Raw genomic sequence first — 19,174 nt, forward strand, 5'->3', positions numbered from 1 at the left:
ACTCATCAGGCATCCATTTCGGCAGAAATGCGCGTGCACAAGGCTTCACGACACCAATCTTGCTCCAGCAGTGAGATCACAACACATGATTGGTACGATGTCTTCACAACACACTACATTATTGGCTCAATGTATTCACAACACAGCACATGATTGGCTCAATGGATTCACATGTCAACATTTTGCCGCGGAAGGGGTGTGATTTGCAAAGACAACTGCCATATTGCTGTTACAAACTAAGCTCATGCATTTATATTGAGGATTTTTTGAGTACTGTGTCTCCTCATTAGAAAGTCTCTGGTTTAAGTATGATTTTTATTTTGTGTTATTTGACTAAAATGTAATATTGATCCTTAACATGGTGAAAAGCCTAATGTACTGTAACTTTTAACTGTGGCATAGTTCTGAATTTGTGTTTATTTAAGGCCTCAACAATGGTCCTTTTGGTCACAACATGTGATTTTTGACACTATAGTGATAGTGACCTGTCCAATCAACAAAGAAAAAGCATACCTTGTAGGTAAAATATGGGTCTAGGGACCTGAGTAATATTTCAATGTGACTTTTTCAGAGATATTGACAGTTTATGAGCTAAATATGACTATGATACTAGATTTAACATGGAAATGGACTTAAATAAGAAGAATATATCAAAATTGGATTCCTTGTATCAAACAAAGTAGAGAAAATACATTATACAACAATTTAAGACTAAAGGAAGCTGAGATATAACCTTTTTTCTTTTCGGCGGGGGCCATTTTGGATTTTATGGATAACTGCCACTAGGGGGGCCACCCCAACTTGTATCCATGGATTTTTGAAAACCTAAGGCCTATACCTAACACCCTGCCAAAAATCAAAAACTTATCCAGAAGTGCCCAATCTTTATGATTTTTCACATATTCCTTCCCAGCTAATAGGGCCACTTATGCAGGCTCTGCTCAGGTGCCGGTCGCGTGCAGCGCGCTGCAGCCACGTAAACAGAGTTTGCCCTTCCCCTTCCCCTACTGACTTTCACTTTCGGTGCCCGAATGGAAGTGAATGAGGCTTTGCGATTTTTTTTTATCTAGGCCTACGTGAAATTCTGCATCCATTGTACGATTTATTTATTTATTTTCCTCATTGGAAGGGCAACATGAGTCAAGAAGGGCATATGGGCAGTTGCCCGGGCAACCTGAGCAACCCCCCTGTGCACATCCCTGGTCAAACTGCATTTTGTTTTAGACTACTTAATTTGTGCATTGACAATTAAGTTGAATATTAGGGACCGTTCGTTATTTATAAACGGGGTCACCGGAGGAAAATAGGGGAGGGTCATGTCTTTTTATTCTTTGTTGAGGGGAGGGTCACCTAACTTTTTTTTGTCTAGGAGGGAGGGTCACCCATCTTTTGTATTAATGAAAACAGCAAAAAATCAAAGTGGCTTGTTTGATTGTTGATTTCTGTCGCCATATAACGTTCTCTTTCGTTCCATAGCTCTGTCAATATTGAACAATGAAAATAAGGGAGATTTCCCGGGTTTCTCACGCAAAATACGGAAAATGTCAACATTCGTCCCCATTAACGTTGGAAGGGTTGGAGCAACAAAGTAGCCTACTTTATTCACGCCTAACAGCCTATATCCATTTGGTCAACTTTATCCAGCCCTAAAAAAGCTAAATTTAACTTTGGTTTACTTGTAGTTTACCGTGTAGCCTAACTTTAAACAGTGTGCATGCTTAACATAAAGCATACTTGTGCTTCATTCATCCACACATCCAGCTCCTAACGTTTTGACAAGCATTTCTACCAATTGACCTTGTTCCTGCCCATATCTAGCTTTGCTATCTCCATCCTTTTTTTTTGTTGTTGTTTGCAAAAAAATATATAGTATTTATTGGTAACCAGCAACAAGTGCAATTTGTTATTCGCTGTCATTCTCTCTCCTGCCAACAAAAATGTGTTACGTTCCAAGTAGCAGTGCGTAATTCTGCTTCATAAAAGTTGAACAAATACATTTGGTCATATAAATAGCCAGTTTATGGTCTACAGTGTAGTTGGTAAGTTATGGTAGGCCAACTTGGAGTGAATATACAGGGGGAATTCTTTGTCTAGCTGAGTAGCCTGGCAGGTGCGCACGTAGGCATAGCCTACGGCCGAACACTGCAAGCGCTAATGAATCATGCTCTCACGACAACCACGTCGTTAACTTAAATAGGCCTAGGTTAACATCACTCTGAGTTCGCATTCAAGCAAGCAAAACGATGATTTGAATACATCTGTTTCTCTGGAAGGGCAAGGGGTAACAACAGGACAACACAGAGACAGGCCAGAATGCAGGACTAATGTTATGAGAGTATTACAGTAATATGGGATATTCTACGGGAAAATATTAAAACGGCAAGACAGCGGGGAAACGTTCAAATGATAAACCCGGAAAAAGTTGGCATGTTAGGTATTTTTCGGTGCCTGTGATTATTTGTGAAATTGTGCAAACGGCCTTTTCAAGTCATTTGAGAAGGAAGGAGTGTAGCAAGCTCCCAAATTGACGCTCGTCTGAGAAATTGAGTTTTGGATAATGTTCAGCTTCGGTAGCTTTACAATGACTGAGGAAGCCTAGAGACGAGTCCATAGCAATAAGTTCATGTGTTGAATTTGTTATTACCCAGTGTGCTTTGTTGAATGGTCTCAATGCTTTATTGTTTTATTTCATGTGAATACTTACTAGAGGAGTAACTTTTCAAGTAGGCTAATGCAGTTGCAGGAAGTGTGCATTTAGTTTCCATGCTTATTGTGTTTCCACAACAATGTTAGTGAGTAAATCTACTGAAATGGCCACCATCTTGGTGAAGTGTGATGTGTAAGATCAGAAAGCAGAGGTTGGTTTTAAGGCGGTAGCATATATATATGTTGATGTGTTTTCATAGCGCGTAAGAGCGTCGGCACAAGACGTAGACAATTGGCTGGGGAGGGTCATGTCATTTTTGAAAATGCTGTTGGAGGGTCGGTGAAAATTATATAGCAGTCAGGGGAGGGTCATGCAACTTTTGATCGAAGCACTCAAAATCCCTCCGGTGACCCCGTTTATAAATAACGAACGGTCCCTTATATGAACTAGATGACTAAACTCTTGCATATGTAGAAGAACAAACATTCACAAAAAACCATGACATGACCTCTCTTCTTGATAGCTGTTGAAAACTGCATGGATCTGACAGGGGTTGCTTTGTTCAATAATAAATAAATACATTATGTTACCTTCTGCTTTTCCCAAATAGAATATAGCCTACAGGTGTACCTTTCATCAGTCCAGTTGCAATGGATGGACTGTGATAAACTGCCCTACTTGTGATTGTTTAGAGGTTTTATAACAAGGCTACAAATTTTTTGGCAAGTGCTACAAATCTATTCACCTTTGCAGCGCCAGTAGGCTACTTTCTGTGCGGCCCGCAAACACACATGCCAAACAAGCATACACAAAAGTTTCAAGAGTGGGGGATGGAGTAGAAGATGGAGACAAATGATTAATTTTCGCGGAATGGATGTACAGGACTGAGCGGCGGTCATATTTTGTACCGCTATGTGGTACATCTAGTTTGGTGACCATCCAACAACGTCTTCAAGTGTATATTTATTAATAAAGATTGTATTTTTATACTTTTCCTAGAACCTGTGTTGTGTACATTTTATTGGGACGGAGTTCCCCTTGCTCGAACACTTGCACTACTAGACTAGTCTAGCTCAAGGGGTAGCGTAGTCAATTGTACCATAGGGGAATGTTGAGAGTGCTGAGACGGTTGACTGAGTAGCTATTCCTGCATTAATAAAGTGCTTGTTGAAAGTATCTACTATATTTTGTTTAGCCCTGATGGTAATTTTGATACCATAGATTTAATAGAGACCCAGTCAGACCAATAGTATGAAAAATCAGGAACAGAGTTTATTTACAATGATGCGCATCAAAGGAGAGACAGCATGACTTCACCTAAAGATCCATCAGCTGCTCTAACTAGACAAGGAAATAGTTAGGGTTTAAGTATCCTTCCAGGCTGACGGGAAATGGCGTTGGTCATCCCATCTCACGTGGACTACACTGAATCAGACTCTGATTAGTGGCAACCTGGCAATCCGGAGCAGATAGCTACTGATGCAGCCATGCAGAACAGTGAAACACTGCGAAGTCATAATATTCCCGCTTATCTCTAAATACAGTCACACAGAGATATACACAGGGACAGTAGCCTACAGATATCATACAGTCATTACATAGAATCATACTTTTAGTATCAAAGTGACCCACTAATGAGAAATGCAGAACATTAAACCACATATTGGAATATTGGACATAATGCAGAACATTAAACCACATATTGGAATATTGGACATAATGCAGAACATTAAACCATATATTGGAATATTGGACATAATGTTTTATTCCACTTTCTCTCACCCCTTACTTCACCCTGGCTTGTTGTTATAATTTCAGGGATAGTGTAGGTAGGCCTATAGACTTTTTGGGCACAGAAGGTTACAGACAGTGACTTGTTGTTGGTGTTTTGATTCCTCTGATTTATTGCCATTCCCAAGTATGTAAATCCTCATAGACCTTATGCTTTTGTAAGCTGCTGACTTTGGGGCAAATTTTACAAAATTCTTCCCTCCAATCGGCAAATTGTTTTACTGTATACTTCACTTTCCAGTTGAAGTATGAGACATAGCGTTCCTTATCCTCCGCCAGCCTCTTGAGGAACTTTCCAAGCTCCTCTAATGAAGGGAAGTCATCCACATGGATGAAGGAGTCTTTTGGTGCCACAGCCTCATACTGTTCCCTTGGTGGACCTAAAACTACAGGCACTGCTCCACCCATGAAGCCATTGTACCAGAATTTCTCTGTGATGTAGTCTTTGAAAATGGAGTTCTCAAAAGACAGGTAGAAGTAGCAGTGAGAGATTGTGGGTAACAGAACCTTATCATCAAGGCGCTTATTCACTGCTCCACCATACACATTCACTGGTATAATTGTTTTCAGTCTGTTGTAAACATCAGTTCTCTTAAGGTGGGCTTCATAATTGCTCACAACCCAACAAGCCAAAGACGTCTTTTTCTTTGTTATGAAATCCTCCACTGCCAATCCAGTTCCAAAGTCCTGGGGTACCAAACTGCCATATGGTGTATAAATATCTGCATCATGACGGTAAGACATGGTGCAATTAAAGTGCCCAGCAAAGGGCTTCACATTTCCATTATTTGCTGGACTTTCCAGTGAGAACCATACCCACTTCTGCCTTTGTGGTCGGGTCAGGTGCACAGGCAGTCTTTGTTGGCCTTTGATCAGCTCACGGTTGTGGAAAACCACAAAATCTGCTACAGAGAACATGGAACGATCGTCCACCAACTTGCAGTTTGGTATGCCAAACCTCTCCCAACACACATTGCCATCCACACTAGATTTCTCTCCAAAAGGCCAGTACCACACTAAAACAGTTGTATTTGTGCCATTAATGTTCATGTCAATGACTTCAGTTTCTGGTCTTGGGGTCTTGGGGGCCAGTGAAGGCAACTGGATAAGCAAACTGCCAAAAAGTGTGAGACACAGAAAGAAGGCAACCAGCAGTGTCCGTCTATGGCTACAGAAGTCCAGCATATTTGTTTTTTTCGATTGTGTCTGCTGTAAAACAAAACAACAAAGAAGCCCAAATAAACAAACTATCAAATAATACAGACTGGCTGCTCAATCATATTACCACTCAGCAGGAAACAGGGCCGGTTCTAGTCTACTACATTTGGGTGGGCAACATAGCAAAGCGGTGAAAATAGATCAAAATTGACAAACACAAAGGGATGGGCAGTATTTCTGATACATGTATTTAAAACAGGGATTAGAAACGGTTCAAAGAATGAAAACAAATGAACACAATTTTTGGATGAATGTAACCGAAAAGGTCCGTGTAACGCTTTGCAGTGCTTTGTTCTATTTGCTCCATCCATCTGATCCAAATAAAAAATGTGTTCATTAATCTAATTTTCATTTTTTTAACTGGTCAGCAAATAGATAATTGCTGCTATTTTCTACATTTGTCATTAGTCACACAAGATAAAGAAAAAAACAGAAACTGGATTGGAAACAAAAGTAAAATTCAGTTAATATTGGATTTTTGCTTTTTTTACAGTTTTTGTTGGGCTGAACCACAAGCGTAGGGGGGGTGACCTGATACATATTAGAGCGCGCAGTGTTGGTGATCACATTTTATCAACGGAAGTAGAGATGGAGGGCTATCAAACACAGTTCAGTTTGCATTAAGGTGCCAAGCGATTGATAATGTCAGCTCGAGACCAGAACTTCAGATGCAGAGGGAGACATTGCTGCGTCCTGACACTTATGAGTAGGCTAGCCTACGTGTTCTACTCAAAATGTGTGAACTCTGAACTCTGTGTCTTTGCATACACAGCTCAAGTTGTGAACAAGCAATATCCTACAAATAATTTGAAGTTCTCCAACTATGAGAGTTTTATGAAGTGCTGGCAAAAACATCTGAAATGACCACATTAAAATATAGAAAAAAAATATCCCAGCAAGTCCCAGAAATATGACTTGAATAGAAGTTAGTTAGTTATTAACAATTAATTGATAAACTTGTAGAATACTTTGAGCACTGATGCAGTCAGCATAGGCCTCTTACATTGTTTGCAGGTAGGTCTACATTTCATTCCGTTTTCAATGGCAAACGCGAAACATCGCCAAAACAACCACCAGTGGACAAAAAGAGTATTACATGTGTACTGTTAAGACTCGCCATAGAGAATGAATGGGGGAAATTACGGAGGTTATAGTTTGACGATGTCGTACTCCCATGCGGGCCAGATGCTATATACCACGGACATGTTTTGGGGGGCCACCCAAAATGAAGTGGCGGGCCGTATCCGGCCCGCAGGCCGTAGTTTGGGGACCACTGGCCTAAACTGACGGATGGCAAAGCATTCTGCTTTGGAGAATTGTTTGCTATGGTAGGCTATGGCATGGCCATGGTATTCAAATATAGCCTACTATATGTTCAACATAGGTTGAAACTTATGTTTAAAGTCTCATCTCCCAAAAATTGGCGAAGTTTTATTTATTAAAGGAAAATTCCGGTATTTGAGTCCCTTTTCTGGTTTGTTTGGATGAGATAGAGTGGTGGACACCGACATTTTGACGATTGGTCCTGTCTCGTAACTTGACCCTCGCCAGATGAATTTCGTTCCGCTTAGCTCCGCTTAGCTCCGCCTAGCTTCACTCACATCCATCTGGGACCTCTTCCATTGAGAGTGATTTCTGCAACCGACTTTATGGTTCAGCCAATCAGGACGCAGGGCGGGAGTTTCATAGATGTGACGTAGTGGAGAAGCGACCGTGAGACTGTTATCAGCGTCACGGGTTGGCTTCGATGTGAGTGGTTGAAGTAGCACGTCAATAGATGACGGACAAGTGGCTTATTCAATCATATGCAAGCATTTTTTGATTAGGCCCAGCCTTCTGAAACACCATTCCAATGGATCGGTTCCAGATGGATGAGTGGAGCTAGGCGGAGCGAAATTCATCTGGCGAGGGTCAGGTTACCTGTCTCGCCCTTTCTGACTCGTTTTGAATTGCCTTTGACTACTCAGGGGGTCGTTTCTAGAAAAGTTAGCAACGACGTTGCTCAACCACCATGGTACGACGCAACTTGCGACCAAACAACGACACTGTTACACCTGTTTCCAGAAAGCATCGTACCTGTGTCGCAATTCGCTACCTCCGACGTTCGAACACCATAGTTCCAACAACGTTGTTGATGATGCAGCGATACATATCATTGGTGGAAACAGTGGCAACGTGTAATACCCCACCCCCTAGAAATGTTCTGTCACGGCCTATGTCGACATGTTTCTAATCTAAACCGAGTGATTAATGCTGGTATTGTCATTGCCATCAGCCAAAACCTAAATCTATTGCAAGCATATAAAACAGTTAAATATCTATGTGTTGGAAAAAATATATAGCCTGGACAAATATCTGGGTATCCTATAGGTCTGTCTCGTGGCTTAACGGCAGCACGTTGGTGCACTGCGCGCTCGGCCGGAGTTCGCATCCTATCTCTTCTTTTCATCTCTGAGTAAGAGTAGGCCTACGAGACACAACAATAGGATTTGACCATACATATTTATGTATATAGTTACTCTACATCGAGAGACCATAGGTACAAGACATCAGTCAAAAACAATTTAATCTACGTGTCACACAGTTGGGATAACAAGTCTTCTGCTCTAGCCACTACACCATTTATCACTGCTGTTGTAAGAGTCTATGAAGATTATAATACTAAAAGCAAGGCAATACTCGAATTAACATAAAAAGCAAGAATGAGCCAAGTAGGGGAGTCAGTGTCTTAATCAAAATTAAGCTACAGGATAGATCAATCATTGAGTCACGAGATAAACATCCACTTCGCAATTTTTGTTTAGGCGGTTGTAATTTTTGGTTAGGCGCTCTGGACACCAACAGGAACTACCAAGGAACGACACAAGTGCGACTGCCTAGGGGCAGTAGTTCAAACGACCAAACTTTGTGTCCTTGTTTGCGATTGAGAGTTAGAACTACCCTTTCTAGAAACACCAAATCCAAGAACGATGGAGCGTACTACCAAGGTTGCGACGCAAGTTAGCAAACGACGCTTTCTAGAAACGACCGCCAGAGTGGTTGCCAACAGGCATACTGTAGGCTACTCAAACATGTCCTAAAACAACCCTTAACGTTCGTTTTCAAAACTGTGCAACTCACCGAGTGGTTAGTGGTGTTCGTTCATTGACATTGACTTGGGTTTTGAAAATTGGCCGGCCACACACAAAAAGTAAATATAACGTTTTGTATCATTTAAATGACAAAGTAATTTTGTTGTAGGCCTAGAAAATTGATTTCTTAAAGTGTAAGTTCAGTGTAAATTGACCCATAGTCCTGCTCATCACATGCAGTCCATAGAAAAAAGAATGAGACAATATGGGACAACATAGGCCAAGTTATGGACAGGCAGGTTGAAGCAGACCCATGTAGACAGTGGGGAGTTACTTTCAGTTTCCGTTTTGATGCCCCCATCGGTCTGCTTTAAGCTGCCTGTCCATAACTTGGCCTACGTTGTCCCAAATTGTCTCATTCTTTTTCCGAGGGGCTCTCTGGGGTCCACAATGTTTTAATCCTTAATTTATTTGAGCCTTTTCTAGTTTCAAACATCCACAGTATGCTGAAGTAAATTATGTTGTGCTTTATACATTATCTGTGAAGTGTTAATGTCAATGTCTGTTGCGGCGATCTGCCGGGAGGTGTGCCTGCGTGCGGGTGCATGTGACAGCGGCCTTGCTGCTACATGCGCGTAACGGTACCGATCCACTTGCACGACACTTCATTTTGTCGTGTCGCATTCCACTCTAGTCCTATGGGTGACGTCAAGCGACTTTAACGCGCCCGCAAAGCATTCCGGGAAGGCAGCGCTGCATTTGAAATAATGTCGCACGTCAAAAAGCTGGCCAATGCCCAGCTTTATGCAAATGAATCCGTTGAACGCGAGGCGGCTATCCAATGAAGGCACGAGGTTGTAGGTCCTTTGTACTACCACAACAGTGCCTGTGACTTTGGTTCCGCTTACAAGACAAATAATGTTTTAACGATCTCTTCCACGACCACCCAGTAGGCCATAAAACAAACGAAACTAGGATTTGGATGAATATATTGACTGTTGGTGTTTCTGGTGAGGATTTGAGATTGCATTGAGTAGTTTAAATAAAACAGGATTTAGAAATGGCTTGCATAGTTTGTTTAGGCTACTTTTTTTGTATACTGTTAAGTACATGCCTAAAATTGTGGTCCATTTGTGGAAAAACACTTAAGATACGTTAAAACCAGGGCTCTCAAGTTTTGAAGTTTGCAAGGAGTGAGACTTTGTCTCTCAGGGGGGAGGGGGCGTGGTATTGGCACAGTGCCACGCCCCCTCCCCCCCGATCGAAGTACATGAAAGTCGTCTACGTCTGCTTGAACTACTCGTGGCGCCACGCCCCCTCCTCCCGATCAACAGACCCACCCTCCCCATGTCCCATCGACCAAGCTTCATGAGAGCACAAATTCCATTATTTCAAACACACTGTTTTATTTATTCTAGAACCCTATAATAAATAATAATAACATAAATTATAATAACAATTTCAACCAAATGGGCCCTTTGAACAGCAGTGGCTCATTCTGCTCTAAACAAACAGAAAACAACCAAATGAGAAACACATTTAGCCCCAAAATGGTCTCTTGAACAGTGGTGGTTCTGTCCGTGTGTGTGTTTATAAGTGATGTTGTGGCAGATTTTGATGCCTTGATGACTAATACTGGGGGCTCCCATTTAAAGCACTGTGGTTCAATGTCAGCCATTTTCACAGTCATGAGGGTCATGGGTCAGTAGGTAGGTCAATATTTTTTTTTTCAAGATTCAAAGTAAAAAAAAAAGTACAATTTTGGTCATGGTGATTACGTAGGTATGAATTTAAAGAAATGTGCATATTGTGACGTAACTGACTGGGTCCTCAACCCGTGCCTTCAGGTGCATCACTGCAAACCTCAATCTGATGAATCTGATATGTAGACCAGCCTTTCTCAAACTTCTTTGACCTGAGGCCCAGTCATGGCAGACTTCATAGAGCTCATCTACACGTACCCAACCCCACTCCCTCCAAATCAAATTGTCATTATCATTATCACAATCATTATTATGCCTATATTGTTATACATGCACTTTCACTTAAATGTTTTGTGACATGCACATCAGAGGACTGCTTTACTAATGTAAGATATAATTAGTCTGTTGATCTTTAACAGATAGAAAGAAGGCTACAATAGCTTTTGGCCATGTTATATTCAAATTTGACTCAATACTCAGTGCTATACAGTGTATTATACAGTCTCTGCTCTGTTTCTATGGAAGTTCCAAAAATCAACGTTGTTCTGATAAGTGTCGTTAAACAATTAAATAGCATTCAACAGGTTGAAGTGGAGCTTTGATACCAACGTTATCGATTAGTTTCTCTCGCGCAGACGCCTGCATTGAAGAACGTACATGAGCTATATTTCATATTTGACAAATTATGCACTAGATTTGATGCCTATTGCCCACACATCATTTGCCGTGAAATATTACACCCTATCCCGATACTACCGTCTCACAGCGTTCCTATGACACCCTGCATGCCAAATTCCATCGTGGAAAATGACCCTTTTTCATAGATTTAATTTACATGAGCTATATTTCATATTTGACAAATTATGCACTAGATTTGATACCTATGGCCCAAACATAATTTGCCGTGAAATATTACACCACATCCCGATACTGCAGTCTCTGAGCTTTTATATGACACCATGCATGGCCAATTTCGTTGTGGAAAATGGACATATTTCATAGATTTAATTTACATGAGCTATATTTCATATTTTACCATACTTAATACCTATTGCCCACACATCATTTGCCCTGAAATATTACACCTCATCCCGATACAGTCTTTGAGCTTTCATATGACACCCTGCATGCCAAATTCTATCGTGGAAAATGGCCATTTTTCATACATGTAATTTATATGAGCTATATTTCATATTTTACAATTTATTCACTAGATTTGATACCTATTGCCCATACATCAATTACACCATATCCCGATACTACAGTCTCTCAGCTTTCATTTGCCACCATGCATGGCCAATTTTGTCATGGAAAATCCCCATTTCATTACAATTGAAATTCTATGAGCTATATTTCATGTTTTACGATTTATGCAGATTTGATCCCTATTTGGCGTGACATACAGCACATCCAGATACAACAGACTTTGCACTACTTAAAAAATCTCACAAATTCTATGTGTGCTCATGTATAGCATAAATGAGAATTGCTCTCTTATTTCACACTTCTACTGTCAGTCATAACTGTTGAAATCTGACAATGATCACGAGGAGCGTGTAATTACATCCATTGTGCAGTTATTCTTTTTTTCTGAAATATAGCTCATGTAACTTAAATGTAAGGAAAATGGCCATTTTCCACGATGGAATTTGGCATGCAAGGTGTCATATGAAAGCTCAGAGACTGTAGTTTCGGGATGTGGCGTAATATTTTACGGCAAATGATGGTTGGGCAATAGGCATCAAATCAAGTGCACAAATGGTAAAATATGAAATAAGTAAATCTATAAAATATGGCCATTTTCCACGACGAAAGTTGGCATGCAGGGTGTCATATGAAAGCTCAGAGACTGTAGTTTCGGGCTGTGGTGTAATATTTTACGGCAAATGATGTTTGGGTAATAGGCATCAAATCAAGTGCACAAATGGTAAAATATGAAATAAGTAAATCTATAAAATATGGCCATTTTCCACGACGAAAGTTGGCATGCAGGGTGTCATATGAAAGCTCAGAGACTGTAGTTTCGGGATGTGGTGTAATATTTTACGGCAAATGATGTTTGGGTAATAGGCATCAAATCAAGTGCACAAATGGTAAAATATGAAATAAGTAAATCTATAAAATATGGCCATTTTCCACGACGAAAGTTGGCATGCAGGGTGTCATATGAAAGCTCAGAGACTGTAGTTTCGGGATGTGGTGTAATATTTTACGGCAAATGATGTTTGGGCAATAGGCATCAAATCAAGTGCACAAATGGTAAAATATGAAATAAGTAAATCTATAAAATATGGCCATTTTCCACAACGAAAGTTGGCATGCAGGGTGTCATATGAAAGCTCAGAGACTGTAGTATCGGGATGTGGTGTAATATTTCACGGCAAATGATGTGTGGGCAATAGGTATCAAATCTAGTGCATAAACTGTGGAATATGAAATATAGCTCATGTAAATTAAATCTATGAAATATGCCCATTTTCCACGACGAAATTGGCCATGCATGGTGTCAAATTAAAGCTCAGAGACTGTAGTATCGGGATGTGGTGTAATATTTCACGGCAAATGATGTATGGGCCATAGGTATCAAATCTAGTGCATAAATTGTAAAATATGAAATATAGCTCATGTAAATTAAATCTATGAAAAAGGGCCATTTTCCACGATGGAATTTGGCATGCAAGGTGTCATATGAAAGCACAGAGACTGTAGTTTCGGGATGTTGTGTAATATTTCACGGCAAATGATGTATGGACCATAGGTATCAAATCTAGTGCATATACTGTGGAATATGAAATATAGTTCATGTAATTTAAATGTAAGAAAAATTGCCATTTTCCACGACGAAGTTTGGCATGCTTGGTGTCATATGAACGCTGTGAGACGGTAGTATCGGGATGTGGTGTAATATTGTACGGCAAATGATATTTGGGCAATAGGCATCAAATCTAGTGCATACATTTGTGGAATATGAAAAACAGCTCATGTAGTTTCAATTGTAATAAAAGGGTAAATTTCCACGACAAAATTGGCCATGCATGGTGTCAAATGAAAGCTCAGAGACTGTAGTATCGGGATGTGGTGTAATATTTCACGGCAAATGATGTGTGGGCAATAGGTATCAAATCTAGTGCATAAATTGTGGAATATGAAATATAGCTCATGTAACTTAAATGTAAGGAAAATGGCCATTTTCCACGATGGAATTTGGCATGCAAGGTGTCATATGAAAGCACAGAGACTGTAGTTTCGGGATGTGGTGTAATATTTCACGGCAAATGATGTATGGGCCATAGGTATCAAATCTAGTGCATATACTGTGGAATATGAAATATAGTTCATGTAATTAAAATGTAAGAAAAATGGCCATTTTCCACGACGAAGTTTGGCATGCAGGGTGTCATATGAACGCTGTGAGACGGTAGTATCTGGATGTGGTGTAATATTTTACGGCAAATGTTGTGTGGGCAATAGGTATCAAGTCCAGTGCATACATTGTGGAATATGAAAAACAGCTCATGTAATTTCCATTGTAATAAAAGGGTAAATTTCCACGACAAAATTGGCCATGCATGGTGTCAAATGAAAGCTCACAGACTGTAGTATCGGGATGTGGTGTAATATCTCACGGCAAATGATGTGTGAGCAATAGGTATCAAATCTAGTGCATAAATTGTGGAATATGAAATATAGCTCATGTAAATTAAATCTATGAAATAGGCCCATTTTCCACTACGAAATTGGCCATGCATGGTGTCAAATGAAAGCTCAGAGACTGTAGTATCGGGATGTGGTGTAATTGTTCACGGCAAATGATGTGTGGGCAATGGGTATCAAATCTAGTGCATAAATTGTAAAATATGAAATATAGCTCATGTAACTTAAATGTAAGGAAAATGGCCATTTTCCACGATGGAATTTGGCATGCAAGGTGTCATATGAAAGCTCAGAGACTGTAGTTTCGGGATGTGGTGTAATATTTCACGGCAAATGATGTATGGGCCATAGGTATCAAATCTAGTGCATATACTGTGGAATATGAAATATAGTTCATGTAATTAAAATGTAAGAAAAATGGCCATTTTCCACGACGAAGTTTGGCATGCAGGGTGTCATATGAACGCTGTGAGACGGTAGTATCGGGATGTGGTGTAATATTTTACGGCAAATGTTGTGTGGGCAATAGGTATCAAGTCCAGTGCATACATTGTGGAATATGAAAAACAGCTCATGTAATTTCAATTGTAATAAAAGGGTAAATTTCCACGACAAAATTGGCCATGCATGGTGTCAAATGAAAGCTCAGAGACTGTAGTATCGGGATGTGGTGTAATATCTCACGGCAAATGATGTGTGAGCAATAGGTATCAAATCTAGTGCATAAATTGTGGAATATGAAATATAGCTCATGTAAATTAAATCTATGAAATAGGCCCATTTTCCACTACGAAATTGGCCATGCATGGTGTCAAATGAAAGCTCAGAGACTGTAGTATCGGGATGTGGTGTAATTTTTCACGGCAAATGATGTGTGGGCAATGGGTATCAAATCTAGTGCATAAATTGTAAAATATGAAATATAGCTCATGTAACTTAAATGTAAGGAAAATGGCCATTTTCCACGATGGAATTTGGCATGCAAGGTGTCATATGAAAGCTCAGAGACTGTAGTCTCGGGATGTGGTGTAATATTTCACGGCAAATGATGTATGGACCATAGGTATCAAATCTAGTGCATATACTGTGGAATATAAAATATAGTTCATGTAATTTAAATGTAACAAAAATGGCAATTTTCCACGACGAAGTTTGGCATGCTGGGTGTCATATGAACGCTGTGAGACGGTAGTATCGGGATGTGGTGTAATATTTCACGGCAAATGTTGTGTGGGCAATAGGTATCAAGTCTAGTGCATACATTGTGGAATATGAAAAACAGCTCATGGAATTTCAATTGTAATAAAAGGGTGAATTTTCACGACGAAATTGGCCATACATGGTGTCAAATGAAAGCTCAGAGACTGTTGTATCGGGATGTGGTGTAATATCTCACGGCAAATCATGTGTGAGCAATGGGTATCAAATCTAGTGCATAAATGGTAAAATATGAAATATAGCTCATGTAAAGAAGAAACAGAAAAGCCCCCCCAAAACAAGTGCAATATGAACCGATTTATTTGACAGAAAGCATGTATCATTTACTTAAAGATTGGTCGACAATGGAGTCACCAGAAAAAAAGGCTTTTATTCGTCTGTGAGGAGTAGCCTATGTTCGTCTGCTACTAGGCAAATGCCAGTGTCATCGCGTATTTGCAGTCAGCACTGCCCCCTGTCGGTAGAAAATTGCAATATTTAAGGTGGAACGGAAACTTGACTACACCGCATTCTGAATGTGCGGCCAACTTCAGCTTCGTGTCCTACCCTGCATTAGAGCTGATCATCATACCAAGCACACTCGCTGTTTAAAGTCATACACCACGGTAAACTAAAACTGAAATGTTACAAAGGTGGCAAAAACAATATAGGGTAGCCTATTATTAGCCATGACATTTTTTTTTTTTGGGGGGGGGGGGGGTTACAAACTTATTCAAAATCATCCCCCCCTCTGGTTTTTACACAAATCGCACCCTGAACATAAGGTAAAACAGGTTAAATTAAAATGGGTCTAAAGGTAGAACTGGCTTTCTGCTTATTTAATGCCTAATTGGTAATATATCTGTACTGTTTGCCACTGTTTGCCTGGGTTGATAAATTAACCATTTCATTGTTTGTTTAAAATTGCCTTATTGAAATGTACTTTGTTGTGCTTTGTTGTATTTGATGGATTTAAATTGTTTATTTTTTGTATGCTTAAAGGTTTTTCACCTTCCTTGTTTACTGGTCAAATAAATTGAACGAGTGAAATCCTGAGTCTGGTCAAGTCCTTCCCTTTTCAAGTGTGGGAAGCCATGATGTTTAAATACACTTGCCGATGTCAATGAATAAAACAATTTTAAAGCAACAATTAAAGCACATTTTTATTTGCACTAGGCCTACTTACAAAAAGTTAGGCATAGGGCTATCTGGCTTTCGGGTGAAATTTAATGTTTCAAAACAGAAAGTACTGAAACATTGAACTGTTGGACATGTAAAGGTTATAGTGGATTTTAGGTTCAGCCTTAAACTTCACCCAAAAGCCGAATATCCCTGACTTTTTGTGAGTAATGTTTGTTATGGCCACAGCCACATAAAGAAACTGATAACAGTTAGTTTTATTTAGCTTTCATTTTGTTTTAATCTTACATTGTTTACCATGGAGTGCACACATTTTAACCTTACAGGGTACAAACTATTCTTTCCTGGTACATTAATGATGCGTTTCTTTGTCTTTGAGTTAATTTAGTTGTTGGGGGCAATCCCTTGTTGGGCAAAATGTGTGGTTGAGTGCTGAGAAGGCCTAGGCCTATATCCTGGAACCAGCTCATTGGGCTTTACCATGTTTTTCTATCTGAGGGGGGATTTTGGGTATTACTTAGTTTCATGGATTTTATATAAAACCAGATCAGTCCAGAGACAGACCCTCGCCTGGCCTGGTGTCACATATAGGCTACGCAAATGTATAACCAAATTCTGCTCAGCAGGTCTCAGCGGAACTGATATGAGTAAACAGTGTAAGCTGTTGAGAAAAACTTTTGTAGCCTAGTAACAATCCAAGATCTCTCCACCAATGGTAAAGCAATGACTGATAACATGGATTAGATAAGCCTAGTCTTTTGTGCAGCTATATAGTTTTGATGTAGTGTTAGGGTAGGCTACGTTCAGACTAAGCGTCTTTTTCTCAGCTGCCGGCGTCCGTTTACATTACATTACATTTACATTATAACCCTCTGGAGTAGACCGTGTTTTCAAAAAAGTTCTCGGCTTCTTTTAAAACGCGACTGCAACCGTCTTTTTCTGCAGCTCAGAAGTTGAGAAATGTTCAACTTCTAGCGGAAAAAACGCCATACGTCATGCTGTTTTTTTTACAGATGACCAATCACAAGCAGATAGACCTGTGGTTTCCCATGACAACCAAGTAAAAATGGAGAAGGCGACAGAACACCGGTCGAGATAAAGGTCTGAGCATAGGGAATTCACCCTTCGCTAAGCCACACCCGAAAACCGCCACAGGCCAATCGTGGCTTAGCAACCCGTCACTAGGCACGGGAGGTCTGACAAGCTTTTCGAGTTTTGCCATGTTAACCTGTGGAGACTGAAAGCCTGTGGGTCATGAAGGGCCCTTATTTGGATGTGTGGTGCCCTAACCCACGTAAAGACACAGTGAAATAACATGTTACACTATAGAAACATGATATAATTGGTAACACATATTGTTCTAACTGTAAAAAATGGCATATTGCATGATATTTCCATAACCGCGAGATACACGCTTCACGATAACGGCAAGAAGTTGTTAACAGACGTTCACCAAGATGTATAGGCCTAGCCCATCAGCAATCTATTTAAAATAACACCTATTTGAAGTACCATTCATGATATGTTGTCAAATATTGAAGTTGTGGGAAGTACATAGCTTAAATGGTATGTTTCTTTCGTCCCCCATGCCTGTTCCATTCATTCGTTTGACATGACTTCACAACTGAAAAAGCGGTCTGCACAACTTCTTGTGCCAGAAAAAGACGTAGCCCACCCGTGTGGGAATGTTGGAAAATTAACGTTCTAAAGAAAATCTGTTCATTAAATTCTACATAGAATTTTAGAACCTTCAATTGTTGCGGAACAGAATCTTAACCCCCCCGTGCTCATTTTACTACATGTGCGCTCGATTGACTAAACTGTGCTGTCATTTTACTAGATTGTACACACAATTTAGTATATTGTGTGCTTCATTTTAGTTTTCTTGATATAAACAGTATCTTCCATTATCTATTTTGTTGCCTTTATTTGCATCATCTATTTGATATTTCATATTGCTTTTTTGAGGTGACTCACACTCCATAGGATATCTATTTATTTTCATATTCCTTCATACTTTTTTGTGATAGGCTTACATCAACACACTTGGGTCATTCCATCTTACAGTAATCATATCATTTACCTGACTTTTTATCTACAGTGTTGGCCACTTGACCAGTAGCGCTGCGGCTCGCTATTTAGCTGATAGTATTTTGGTCAATGCCCTTCACACTGGTAAGTCTGCCCTGAAATGAATTCTGAATACTATGTGGTAAGAATGTGTAAGATAAATTATTAGGGTTCACTTGTGTGTTAGTCCTGATATAGGCAAGGCAAGGCAGCTTCATTTGTATAACGCGTTTCATATAAGATGGTATACGCTTTCTTACCTTCTGATGGGAGTGTAGTACACCTGCAAACTGTCCCCTTAGAAGGTACTTTGTCTGGCGTTTCACCTGAATGACATGGGCGGTATTGTTGGATACTACTGTACCACCCTACCGCCCCGCCTATCTCAGGTGACTAATCACTGTGCAGGTGTGACCAGGATTTGTCAAATGAGATTTGTCATCGTAGTGACTGACTGGTCCATGATGGAAATGTGAATTTCCTGGCTATGGAGCTCAGTAAAAAGTGGGAACAAATGTTAGTCATTAACCTACAACTAACATGTGTCTTCTTTATTAGCCTTTAAAAAGGTCTGATGTAAGCATCATTAGTAATTTATTTTTAATGACTATATAATATATATAATGTATATGTATATATATATAATGACTAATAACTCGGGAGAAGTTTTTATCCCCAGGCCA

At 39.9% G+C, this 19,174-nt stretch overlaps 1 protein-coding gene across 1 annotated transcript; it reads right to left on the minus strand.

Annotated features, from left to right (window-relative positions):
• Positions 1 to 3,899: 3,899 nt before the first annotated feature.
• LOC143123401 (alpha-(1,3)-fucosyltransferase 7-like) lies at positions 3,900 to 18,858 on the minus strand. Its single transcript, XM_076284785.1, has 2 exons — positions 18,752 to 18,858; positions 3,900 to 5,647 (listed from the first exon to the last, which is right to left on the minus strand). Exon 2 carries the CDS (start codon positions 5,621 to 5,623, stop codon positions 4,550 to 4,552), a length of 1,074 nt encoding a protein of 357 aa, XP_076140900.1. The 5' UTR covers positions 5,624 to 5,647; positions 18,752 to 18,858; the 3' UTR covers positions 3,900 to 4,549.
• Between the last annotated feature and the right edge of the window lie 316 nt (positions 18,859 to 19,174).

This window comes from Alosa pseudoharengus, unplaced genomic scaffold, assembly GCF_046254945.1.
Source record: "Alosa pseudoharengus isolate Yale_2024_CS ecotype anadromous, Long Island Sound unplaced genomic scaffold, YU_APseudo_1.1 YU_APseudo_1.1_scf_14, whole genome shotgun sequence".
Taxonomy (NCBI): Eukaryota; Metazoa; Chordata; class Actinopteri; order Clupeiformes; family Clupeidae; genus Alosa; species Alosa pseudoharengus.

Excerpts from the sequence above, each read along its gene's own strand:
- LOC143123401 (XM_076284785.1), bottom strand. The coding sequence starts at position 5,623 with ATGCTGGACTTCTGTAGCCATAGACGGACACTGCTGGTTGCCTTCTTT.